The 13801-nt window shown below is 40.1% G+C and overlaps 1 protein-coding gene across 1 annotated transcript in view; it reads right to left on the bottom strand.

Annotated features, from left to right (window-relative positions):
- Nucleotides 1–13801, bottom strand: part of sim2 (SIM bHLH transcription factor 2) — a 94844-nt gene that overhangs the window by 22492 nt on the left and 58551 nt on the right. The window contains exons 6-7 of the mRNA XM_044371110.1: nucleotides 12369–12568; nucleotides 11650–11756 (exon numbers count right to left, since the gene is read on the bottom strand). Of these exons, the coding sequence (XP_044227045.1) occupies nucleotides 11650–11756; nucleotides 12369–12568 (307 nt within the window). The remainder of the gene's footprint in view (nucleotides 1–11649; nucleotides 11757–12368; nucleotides 12569–13801) is intronic.

Raw genomic sequence — 13801 nt, forward strand, 5'->3', positions numbered from 1 at the left:
CAGACAGAACAGAGCTGTCAGGGAAGAACCGGGGGCGGCGGGGTCTGTCTGTTTGTGAATGACAGCTGGTGTAGAAATTACACTGTGAGAGAGACTGTATGCACAGCTGTGCCTGTCTCTGAGACCCCACTACTTACAGAGGGAGTTCGGAAATGTTTTAATATGTGCTGTGTATGTCCCCCCCCAGTGGAAACGCAGCGAGAGCTGCTACAAGAATAGCAGACTGTGTCCACCAACAACTGCAACATACACTTGGAGCCCCGATTGTGATTCTCAGGGATTTCAACAACTGCAAGTTGGAACTATTTCTCCTTGGATTTGAACAATATGTGACATGCGCCACATGACAGAACAGAGTCTTAGATAAATGTTATGGAAACATAAAAAATGCATACACTGCAAAACCACTGCCCCCACTGTCAAACTCTGACCATAATACTGTCTAGTTAATCCAGATTTACAAGACTGTTTTTAAAAGGAGTAAACCACAAACTAAGACAGTGACAGTGTGGGACAAGGACAGCATAGAAACACACAAAGGATCATTCCTTTGCACAGACCGGGACATATTCTCTGATTTGGAGATTGATGAGGCTACTGAAGCAATAACAGACTACATACATTTCTGTGCAGACAATGTGGTTACCAAAAAGGACATTATTGTGTATCCCAACAATAAGCCCTACATAACCAAGAGTGTAAAGGATTGTATTAACAGGAAAAAGCTAGCTTTTAAAAATAATGACAGAGCAGGACTGAAAATGGTGCAAAGAGTGTTCCTGTTCCTGTTCCTGGAAGCCAGAAAGCATCACAAGGACACCATAGAGCAGACTTTAATGTCAATGGATTCAAAAAAGCTGTGGGACTCTATGAAAGCTATTACAAATATGAACACCACCAAGAAACGCCTCAGTACTGATGATGATCTGGGGAGGGCAAATTAACTAAATGACTTTTTTCTCAGGTTTGAAAACTATGACTTCACTGTTCAATCTAATAATGTCATGGGAACTAGCTTAACTGATGTTAGCAGTAGGATTATAATTGATCCACTCAGGATTCAGTCTATTTTCAAACATGTGTGCACTAAAAAATCCACTGGCCTGGATGGCACTTCTGCACTGCTCTTAAAGGCATGTGCAGAAGAGCTCACTCCAGCTTGGTGCCCCATCTTCCAGCGGTCTGTGAACGCACACACTGTTCCTGCTCTGTGGAAAAAATCCACCATAGTTCTTGAAGCTAAAAAACCATGTCCAGCTGATAATAATGATTTCAGACCTGTGGCCCTGACTTTGATTGTAATGAAAAGTTTTGAGAAATACATGTTATCTGTGCTTAAGGCAGAGGTCAACTTGGCACTTGATCCATATCAGTTTGCTTATAGGCAGAGGAGAGGTACTGATGATGCCATCAACAGCATCACCCACTTCACCGTCAAGCACTTGGAATGCCCAAAAGCATATGCACAGATTTTATTTATTGATTTTAGCTCAGCTTTAACACACTGCAACCCCATCTGCTCATCTCTAAACTGAGGCAGATGAGTGTTAACCCTTTTTTAATCAAGTGGTATTTTTCTTTTTTAACTAATCGAAGTCAGCAGGTGAGAGTCAATTACATTTCCTTTCCTTTTTACATTCTATACTAATGACTGTACAAACAGCCACCCACGGAACCTTCTTTTTAAGTTTTCTGACGATACCGCCATCCTCAGTCTATTTTTCTGAAATTGAAAACTTTGTGCAATGGTGTGATCAGTAGGGGACCATAGTCCTGTTGTCATACAAGACTCACCTATTGAGCAGGTCAGCTCATATAAATATCTTGGAGTTCACTTAGATGACACTTTTAGTTGGTCTGTGCATGTTGAAAGCTTGTGTTCTCATCTACAGCAGAGATTGTATTTTCTACGCAGACTAAGAGTATATGGGGTGGACAAAAGCATCATGTTTTTATTCTACCAGGCAGCGCTAGAGAGTTTAGTCAGATATGGGATGTCATCCTGGTATGGCAACCTCACGGCAAAACTAAAAACTAAACTTGCTCGTCTGATACACACAGCCATGAAGGTAATTGGAAAAAGCGATTACCAGACCCTGCAGTCCACTTACCAACTAACTGTTTTTAGGCAAGCCCAGAGGATAGTAATTGACCACTCTCACATCCTTCATTCAGAGTATGGCCTCCTACCCTTGGGCAGATGATAGTCCCTCACTGCAAACTCAATCATTTTAAGAATTCATTTGTTCCAACATCCATTACATTTCTTAACAATGCTGCTTGAGGTCGAAGTTTGTGCAATAATTTTTAATAATTTTTACAGTGCTTTCACTATGGTGATCTTTTAGCATGAATTTTTTATGAAGTGTATGTATGTATTATGTTATGGGATGTGTGCAATATGGCAATATGTATATGTTATGTTACGGGTTATGTGCAATATTGTCATGTTATGTAATTGTTGGTGTTGGTATGGATGAGGTTGTATTGTTTGTGTCATTGTGGCCGTCAAGGCATTCATGGTGCAGCTACAGGGTCCAAGACAAATTTCCCTGAGCGGGACAATAAAGTTTATCGTATCGTATCGTATCATATGATGCTTTGATAAGGTTTGTGATTTTTGTGGGAATCCCATAGTAGTCCATAAGGCACCATAGTGATGTCCTGTCTAAACTGTCAAATGCTTTTTCTAAGTTGATGAAGTTTATGTATAGGGACGTGTTCCATTCGATAGACTGTTCGATGATGATGCGTAATATTGCTATGTGGTCTGTGCATGAACGATCTTTCCTGAATCCTGCTTGCTGGTCACAGAGCCTCTTGTCCACAGCTTCCTGGATATGGTTGAGAATGACCCGGTTTAAGATTTTGCTGGGTACAGAAAGTAGGGTGCTCCCTCGATAATTGTTGCACTTGCTGCGGTCACCTTTCTTTGGCAGTTTCGCAATGTGCCCCTCTGCCCATTCTGATGGTGTCCTTTCCTCTTCCCAAATTCTCCCAAAGAGACTGTAGAGCATGTCTGTCGACAGGGTGGCATCTATTTTCAGGGCTTCAGGTGGGATATTGACGGGTCCAGCAGCTTTGCCAGATTTTAGTTAATTGATTGCTGCCCTGATTTCCGCTTTTGTTGGTCTGTCACACTTGATTTGCAGGGGTATCGTGGCCTTTGGGATATATGGTTGGTCTGTTGACGCTGGCCTGTTCAGGCCATCTTCAAAATATTGTGCTCATCTGTCAAGCTGTGCTTCCTGAATTGAGATCAGTTGGCTGCTTTTGTCTAAAATTGGTTTATTGGTATGTGAATATGTCCCAGATAGTTTCCTTGTGATGTTGTATAGTTCCTTCATGTTCCTTTGAGTTGCCGCCTGTTCTGCTTCCTTAGCTAGTCTCTCCACCTGTGATCTCTTGTCTCTCCTGATGTTCTTACGCGCTTCGATGTGGCATCTGTTGTACTCCTTTTGGGCAGATGCCTTTTCGGATCTTGTTCTTGAAGTGCTCACTTTTTGTTTGAGCTGTTGGATTGTTTTGAGGGTTTCTGGTGTTATCCATTCTTTGTGCTTTTGGGTCCTCTTCCCTAGGGCCGCCTCACAGGTGGAGCTCCAAGCTGCTTTTAGGTGTTCCCACTCTTTGTTTATGGTCCATCCCTCCCTCCTCTTCTGATGTAGCTCTTCATTTTCTCTTGAGAGGACCTCTTTGAAATTCTTTGCCACTTCAACGTTGGTGAGGTACTCTGTGTTGTATTTTGTCCTCTGATTTTTGGCTTGATGGTGTCTCTTCAGCCTTAGCCTGAATTTCCCTACTAGGAGGTGGTGGTCTGAGGCTGCGTCTGCTCCTCTTCTTGATCTGACATCTTCCATTTGGTTTTCTGTGACATGGTCTGGTGATAGCTAAGTTGTTTTTTTGGATTGTTTTATGGGGGAATACACTTCCTCTGATCATTAGGTTATTCTTAGCACAGGTCTCCGCAAACATCTCTCCGTTTTCATTCATGTCTCCCACTCTATGTTTTCCATCACCGCTTCATCATTTTGACCTCCAATCTTGGTGTTGAAGTCCCCCATCAGGATAGTGAGGTCTCTGGCTCCAATACTTCCAAGTAGGTGGTTCAAGCTGTCATAGAACCTGGCCTTGACCTCACCGCCTGCATCGTTGGTGGGTGCGTAGCACTGAATAATGTGGGCTTTCACTCTCCTGTTCTTAGTTTGTAAGGTTGCGGAGATGAGGCGAGAGCTGATGGGTTTCCATGCAGTCATGGACCAGGACTGAGAGATTGTAGCGTGCCATTTCCTTAGCAATAATGGCAGCCTTGCCAGCCTGGAACATGGTTCGGATGTTCCATGTACCCACATGGATGACTTTCTTTGGCGTCAGAAGGATTCAGAAGATTCCATGTTTGTACCTCTTATACAGAATGGGGAGAGGGAATAATGGTGCAACATTCCCACCTTGAACAGGCTGTGCAAAATGGGCTATAGTCTCATGTTGATCCGCAGTGCAGTGGGCAAATGTGGGCCACAGGCCACATCCAGTTTTTTACTTATGTGAATCCTATCAATGGGCCTCATTCAAGAACCACTTGTACGAACAGATTAATTCTTCAAATGCACATATGAGTAATTTAAGAACATATGTGTCATTCATCAATTTTCCCTTGCATAGAATTTTCTCTTACTTACAAACAAAATTTATGAGTGGTCCAGACCTGTCATATGTGTCATGAATAGAATATCTCTGCCTTTCTTCACAAGGGAGAAACACTTGTTTGACTTACAATTATAATGTCCTATTCTGAATTAATTTGGAGTTTAAATATGATACTGAAATTCACAAAAAATAAATATATAACTAAAACTAACTTAATGCAAAATTGATATTCTGTTAGCCAAAATATCATCATCATGGCTGCCAATTTACTGAGAGACTTTTTAGATTTTATGACTTTTATTGGCATATTTTGGTGCAGCAACTACATCTCAGTAATTTATTGGAAACATCTCTCACTCTGACAGCTGCCTCTGTGTCTCTCTGCAGGTCCAGTATCATTTTGTGTTGCAGCTGACAGTGTAACATTATCTGTATCTTATGTCTTCTCATTAGCGCAGGTAGTCTCGCTTTTAATATGACAAGTTTACATTATTAATTTCTAATTTACATTGTGGGTGTATGTGATGTGCTGTTGTGTGTAGCTTTGTATTTTGTATGGTGTGTTCTGCGTGTTTTTTGCTTTGTACTGTTTGTTGTTGTGTTGTTGTATGTCTTGACTGTGGGGGACTGCGGATGTAAATTAGCTTTGAGCTAACTCCGGTGCAGTGCATCTTTTATGTTTAAAACTGTACACTGTCCCAATCAATAAATAAATACATACATAATATTCTCTCCTCTAATATCTCTAAATTGTTTTGGGTGTCCTCTTCTACTGACACTTAAATTTGTTATGCTTTTGTCGTTGATTTCTGAAAGCAGGACTTGAAGTTCTTCAGTGTTTTTACTCTTTGGGTATGTTTTTGTGAATGAAACTCAACCACAAACAGAGTGGAACATGGAGCCTTATATGGCAATTTTAGGAAAATGAAGAAAAACAAACGATTTACTAGAAAATTCAGGCAGAATGATTAAGAAAATTTGTTGAATCTGACTTGGAACACTTATATGAACAAACCTCACAGAAAAAATGCACAGTAAATGCAAAATAGCTGACTTCCTTTTGGACTTAGAGTTTGGCTCCAGGAGGCTTTTTTTCAAAGTCTGGAGATGTTACATTTGACTACCAATTTTTAAGTATCAACATCAAATTTAAAGGTGGGGGCCTTGACATAAATTTGGCGTAAATTTCGCCATTTCTGATGCATGTGCTTCCCAAGCCCCTGAAAAATGCAAAGGCATACTACAGTAATAATACTAATAATCAAAGCTGCAAGCAGCGATGAACGGGCTCTCGCACCTCAGAGAGAGTGGCAGCCATGGTATCACTATTAGAGGTCTATTGACACGGCTCTCAATTGTCAAGATTATTGGACACTTAGTGAATGTCATTTCCTGTGTGGAGTATGTGGCGCCAGAGATGACATATTAGAAATTGTGTATAAATTTGATGAACTATGTGTCATTTAGGCCTCATTTGGCCTCATGAAATATTAAAGCAGCAATATATTTACCAGAGGGTAAATGACATGGATATACATTTTCATGAATATTGGACATTGCATGTAGGAGATAACTATCACTTCTTGTAACCACTATATGGTGCTAAAGAACACCCACTAATTATACAACATGTTGCTGTATGCAGGTGTAGACCACACCATGTAATTTTCATGTAAATCGGATGATGTTTGTTTAAGGATAAAAAGACAACTTGGTCTTTGTCAGCTTTTTATTTTCAGATTTCCACCACACATGTGAGTCGCGGAACCTCTTGCTTTTTATTCGGTGCCCATGTTAACAGGTTAGAGCAGCCACACAGCCCATGTGAGACGCGCGTGTCACGCGAGGCTGCTGCGTCATCTAGAGATTCGAGGTCTCGCCTATTTTCTCCGCGTGACGCACGTGGTTCTCAGCAGAAATAGACAGGGAACAAGATAGAGAGATAGGGCTGCCAGTAGCAGAAGCGCCGCAGCAGACACACTTCCTGTGTGGACACTGCAAGCGCGTGAGATGCAGCAGTTCAGCAACGCACATGCGCTGCTGAGGTTCAAGCATCCAGTGTGTCCCAGGTGTAAGCAAATTTGGATGCATGTGCAAAGTTTTGTGAGTTTTCGAGCATCCCTAGCACCTCAAAAATGCTAAAGGTACTTATATAATAGCACCCCGCTATTGAGCCACCATACCATGGCCAAAATTGACACACAAAATCCAAAATGGTTGACTTCTTGTTGGGCGAAAAAATTTGAGAAAATATGTATTATGTCGAGAATGATGAGAGCACATCAAAAAGACTTTGTTTTCAAAATGGCCTTGCATCTGGGGGCTCTATGGAGCTTGCTGGCCACACCCAAGCCCAATCGCTACAGAACTGTGCAATTCTTTACTGGAGGGATGAACACTATTCTTCCAAAAGATATTCCCTCATTTGGTGTTTTGAGGGTGGTGGTGGAGAGTGCTGTTTAATGTGTCGGTCCAAAATCTCCCATAGGTGTCCAATTAGGTTGAGATCTGGTGACTGCGAAGGCCATAGCATATGATTCACATCATTTTCATACTCATCAAAGCATTCAGTGACCCCTCATATTCTATGAATAGGGGCATTGTCATCCTGAAAAAGACCACTCCTATCACGGTAGAAATGTTTCATCATAGGATAAAGGTTAAGCTTAACATAGCCACCGGAACCCCTCACTGTAGTGGTCGAGCATTCAGACCTGTACCAGTTTTTCCTTTAATACTTCTGTAACTATTGCTTCCTGTGTCCACTATATGGCACTAGAGATCACCCACTAACTATGCATCATGTTGCTGTATATCTTGTGCAGACCACACCATGTAAATTTAATGTGAATCGGATTATGTTTGTCACATAAGGCTGACTTCCTGTTGTAGGTGGCATTATGACTATGACTAAATACTCGGACTCTTATCAAACATGAAAACTTTGGGACAGATTGGATAATGTAAAGTGGAGTTACAACAGCTTCCTGTTTAATGCCCTAAACATGTTTTGGGCAAAATTCACCAGAATGCCAAGGGCGTTCCATGAAGTATAAAAAGCTTCGCGATTTAGCATTGCAAAGGTCCTTAGATATCATCTACCAATTTGAAGTTGCTCAGGTTAAATCTCTAGGAGGAGTTTGTCAAAGTACAAAGCCTGTCAATGACTTAACTTTGTTAAAAAAAAAATGCAAATTTGATTCAAAATGGCTTACTTCCTGTTAGTCGTAGGGTATGGCTCCAAGAGGCTTTTTTGTAAGTCTTGAGTTGTTACATCTGCCTACCAAATTTCATTTATCTACCGCAAATTTAAAAGTGGGGGCTTTGACTTTGTTGTTGTTTGTTGTTAGGGGACGCTTTCAAGCCAAATTTCCACATCCAATCGCAAGATCCATTTCAGATAACAATTAACACCATGTCTGATGCTTATGGAAAGTTTTGTGAGTTTTCGAGCACTCTTAGCACCTCAAAAATGTGTTTGAATGCATAAAATCATAATAATAACAATCTTTTAAAAAACAATAGGGCCTTCACACCACTTGGTGCTCGGGCCCTAATTAAAGCTGCAAGCAGTGATAATTGGGCCGTCACTCCTTAATGCACATTCAGGTATGCATCAGTCGAAGTGCTGTTATCATGGAGGAACATGATGCAGCAATATGTTTACCAGAGGGCAACTGACACAAGTATACATTTTCATGAATATTGGACAATGCATGTAGGCAATTACGGTAATATCACTTCCTGGGTCATATTTTCATGGAGGCACAATGACCATCGCAAGCAGTGCTCTGATTGTGTGGTATCTTTCTGACCTTGAAACTCCCTTTTCATGTCTTTGTAGTATTTTGGTGACCAGCGTAGAACATGCAGTGCACAAGTGGGAGGAGGGGCACAGACAGGTGTGTGGTTCATTCAAATGAAGCAACGCATCTATAGTTGTATTTTGGTTGAAATTTGGTCTTAGATGTTGCCCTTAAAACAGATGTCTCAGAACCACATCTATTTGTGGTGTAATGTCAATCCACTACTGCTTTGATGATTTTATCAAAAGGATCAAACTAAATACTTGCTGCAGACATGCTGCAACAATGTATTAATGATTAAAATATAAATAATGTATTTAAATTAAACACTCTTCAATCAAAATCACTATACTATAACATTTAATGTAGCTAAAACATAAAAGTCAGTAAATCAGTCTACAGTGATCTATAAATGAATGTGTGCTATTCTTACAGTATCTGTTGTCCACAGCTGTTTATACTGTATGAAAAACTCTGAGGTGGAGTTGTTGAATCCTCTAGGAGAAGATTCAAAAAAGTTCCATACCTGTAAAGTGCCTAAATTGGTATGTTATCACATGACCTCTGACATCATCATTCAAGGTATCGACTATTCCTTCACAATTTAGTGACATATTAGCTGAAGGTTATACCAACTGAATTTCAAACCCTCTATGAGGAATTTGACTTCCCCTTGGCTGGAGCTAATGAAAGACAATGTGAAATATGTCTGAAATGATGAGAACAACGTGCGTACCAAATTTCATGAATATCGAAGCAACTTTATCCTGACCACGGCCTGGCACACATTAGGGGGCACTATGGAGCCCACTAAAGATGCATGAACCCGATTGTTGTATATTCATGCAATGTTCACAGGTTCAGATGTGTGCACCAAGTTTCGTGAGTTGAATATCCCTCGCACCCCAAAAACAGCTTTCTGTTTCATGGCGAATAATGCATTGTCATGGCAACAGCTTTTGATGAAAAGGTTCACTATGTAGGTGTAAGAACTTAGCTGACCAAATTTTCAGTGGATCTGGTTAACATGCTAGAAGTAGTTAGTAAAAGTATGGGAACTATAACTTCCTGTTGCCAGTAGGTGGCTCTATGACTATGATTCAATATTGGCCTGTAAATGTCTTCAGATCAGGACTCTTGTCAAACATGAAATTCAGGAAAGATCTGACAATGTGGAGTTGAATTACAATAGTTTGTTTTTTCATGTTGAAACATCTAAATTTGCTGCGTCACAGTGTAAAAATTCACAAGCTTCACAATATAGCATCATCAAGGTCTTAAGGCTTTCTGACCAAATCTGAGATGGATCTGGTGAACCTTCTAGGCAGAAGTTGTGATGCTGTGACAGTGACTCAATAGTGACACATAGATGTGTTCAGGCTGGGACTCTTATCAAGCATGAGAAAGAGTTGCAACAATTTTTTTTCATGATGAAACATCAAAATAGATGGGTAAGACACTTCTGCCACTTCTGATGCATGTGCAAAGTTTCCTGAGTTTTCGCGTACCCCTTGCACCTCAAAAATGCGCTTGGATGCATAAAATAATAATGATAATAATAATGATAATAATAATAATTGTTTGAAATGTAATAGAGCTCTGGCACTAATAATCTTTACAAAAACAATAGATTCCTTGCACTTTCAGTGCCAGGGACTGTTGGGCCCTGGCACTTTCGTGCTCAGGCCCTAAATATTTTATTGGTATACTTACAGTTTGGGGTCCTGGATCAACACACGTCCCTCAGTAGCAGCCAAGCAACACTCATGGCTGGCTTGCAAATTGCAGAGTCCAGTTAGCAAAGCAGTCCTTGGTGAAATAAGTGGTGACATTGCGCTGCTGAAATCCAAAAATAGTAATTATATCTACTGTTGTCTAATGTTGCTTTCCTTCCACCACAACAACAGACATTAGCCATGTTTCCATTAACCTATTTTTATACGCATTTTTAAGTATCACATTAAAAAAGCTTAATGGAAACGCCAAAATTTGAAAAAACTTCCTTAATTTCGCAAAAAAGTTTTTATGCTCGCTTGAGGTGGATTTTGGAAATGTTGAAAAAGTTTATGCGCAAAATGGGTAATGGAAACACATTTGTCGAATAAATGATGACGTAGCAAACGTTTAACTCACATGATTGATCAGCTGTTTCCGCTCTCTGTGTCTTCTGGCCTCTCCAGATAGCATGAAGCATGGCCAACACTAGCTAACATGAAAGAACAACTACAACTACAATTGAAACAAATTCCTGAAGACCTCTCTCCATTTTTCTCTTATCAAGGCAATGTAACTATTTGTTTTGTTTCCAGTTGGCAACCTTTACTTCTTCTACTCCGTTTACTGGCAGATTATTTGAGCCTTTACTGGCACCTTCTGATGAAACTGTGTTGTCAAACCAGTTGATGGAAATGCACCTAATTCGCATTTTCCTTTTTGCGACATTTCAAAAGTTCGCTGAAAATTATCTTGCAAATCTAATGGAAACATGGGTATTGTCCCCTCGACATTACACCTGCTGGCATTGCAGTCCCATAGTCTGTGAAATCATGAATGTGCTCCAGTGCTGAGCCTGGAGCAGAGGCACATTTATGGACATCCTTACCAGGCTAATGTCATCTTGTGTGGAAATAAAGAGTGAAATTCCAAGCAAACTGTTTAGAGCAGTGTGTGAGCTTTTTAGGCTAATTTCTCCAGGCGTTAACGTCAAGTTGTGCAACTCTGATAATATTTAACATATATGTCCAACATCATAAAACTTGATAAATGAGAGAAAACCACAAAAAGCATAATATGTCCCCCTTAAAGCACCTTGCAAATTTACTTTTCACTTCCACATAAAAATCAAATCCATTGTTTGAATCACACTGTCAATGTATTTCTTATAATATTTAATATATTATTAATATATATTAATATATTTTAATTAACACAAATGGACTGGTGTTTTTAATGTAACAAGCTCTAGTATGATCCAGGATTCACTCACTCTTTTTTAAAAAAATGGGTCTTGGGTTGATTTCATCCTTGCAGTATTTCCAACAAAATGAACTGATTTTGATCTCTTGAGCTTAAATTTTCCTTTTATATATGCTGGTGTGACAGGCAAGTCTGGAGCTGTGTCTCCCACAACATTTGTCCTCTGTTAAAAAACTATCCTGTGTATTCAGGATAGACTATAACTGGTGTTGAAAGGACTCACATAAATGGTGAGCATAGCGTAGATGGAAAATGTCACAGGCATGGACGTGGTGGTAGAGGGTCTTCTCTATCAGGTCCTGAGGCTCATAGCCTGTCAGCTCTGCCACCCTGGCTCCAGCACACAAACGAGAGGACACAAACTTACAGTTAGGGGTTAATTTGCACATCAGTATGTGCTGAAGTACATCATAATGTTTAGCAGTTCACATATTTTAAAACAGCCAAGTTTTCATATTGTGTACATATTTTTATTTTCTTATAACATGTTATCTTATAGTAGCATGTCACAAATGATTTTTTCCCTGTAGATTATTTTTATAATTCTATATTCCATACAGGGATCACTAAGATAAATGGACTGTACTTTTATAGCGCTTTTCTTGTCTTTCAACCACTCAAAGCGCTTTTTACACTACGCGTCACATTCACCCATTCACACACATTCATACACTGAATAGGTACAGGGACTACAATGCAAGGTCCCAACCTCCACACATTCACACACTGATGGAACAGCCATCAGGAGCAACTTGGGGTTCAGTATCGTGCCCAAGGACACTTCGACACACGGACAGGAGGAGCCGGGAACCGAACTGCCAATCTTCTAATTAGTGGACGACCCGCTCTACCTCCTGAGCCACAGCCACCCCCCAAGATAGATATCATGATATCACTGTTTTCATTTATATATCCACCTACTCAGTCAAGTGTCTCCCCTACCTCGAGTCCAAGAAGATGAGTTTAAAGTCCAGGCTGGCCCGGAACATGAACATGTTGCTGTGGAGTTTAATCTCGGTGACGCCGCTAGGAGGCAGGGAGTGTCCCACAGCCACCAGACCCACAGTCTGATAACAGGATTCATACCGTGGCATGTCCATGATGTACTGACGTACTTTTAGGTAGCCACTGCAGTGGATGACCTGGGAAACAACAGCATGACACTAATGTAATCACACGTTTACACACTTCAAGGAATTCAGGAGGTGTGGGGGAGTGACAGAGAAAGTTGAAACGGTTTTTACCAAAAACAAGATCCTGGTATTTTCCAAACCTAACAACACTCTGGGGGGCATATGAGATAGTGGACACAAATGTGTTGCTACATGTTTTCTGATGCTTGTTTTGTCTGATCACTTTTTCTGCCCAGTGAAGAGCTTAGAGTGTAACTCATCCCTAACAGTCTTCACCTTTAATATAAGTAAGTAGCAAAATCTGTAAGAGGGTCCCACAAACACGAAAAAGAACCAGCAGTTACCTGGATGTCCAATTTTATGTACGCATGGGTAGCCCTCTAACTGCATACCCAGGTGGCCCCTTGTTCTCCGTTTGCTGAGTTCATAGGTAGTAAAGCAGCAGGATTACCAATGCTACTGCCCAATTGGTGGTGAATGTATTGATCTGTCTCAGAGTGCAGAGACAACACTACAGTAGGGTAAAACTAATAATGAAGCTTGTTCCATTCAGGTAACTATTTTCTAAATGTTGAGGGAAAATGGGGCTGTTTATTAACTTGAGATATATATTGTTTAGTGTTTAAAAGTGTTAGCTAAAAATATATTTTTACTATGACCAAAGGATATTTATTCATTAGAAGACAGTTGTCACTTTAGCCATTTTTTGTTGTGACCAGATGAGATTTAATTGCTTTAAATATAGAAGCTATAAGTTCAAATACAGTATTTTGTTGACTATATATTAGTTACACTAGCCATATTAATTTTTAATCAATTTAACATGAATCTAACTGCCTTACAAAACACCAGCATATACAAACAAACAAGACAGACATTTTGACATCCTGCTTGTTTGTCATAAATATGTGATTTCAAACAAGTCAGCATTACTCCATCTTCCTTCAGGAGTGCTCTCTCATTCAGTACAAAAACATAACATGATTGTAATGATTGTGAGGGGCTCTATTCCTTGAAGTGATTAGACAAAGCTCTGACAGCAGCTCTAGTTTGAGAGGTGACTGAACATTCCTGAATTTGAGGGGAACATTTCTAAAATTTGTATTCAGCAAATAGTTAGTCACTACACCAAATAGTCAGCAGCCAGAAACCACTAGAAGCCATAATCTGTATCCAGGACATCAACAGCTGCACAAAGTCATATCCTGAGATTAATAAAATTACCCTTAATGTTTAATACTA

This window comes from Thunnus albacares, chromosome 13 (genome assembly GCF_914725855.1).
Source record: "Thunnus albacares chromosome 13, fThuAlb1.1, whole genome shotgun sequence".
NCBI classification, from domain to species: domain Eukaryota; kingdom Metazoa; phylum Chordata; class Actinopteri; order Scombriformes; family Scombridae; genus Thunnus; species Thunnus albacares.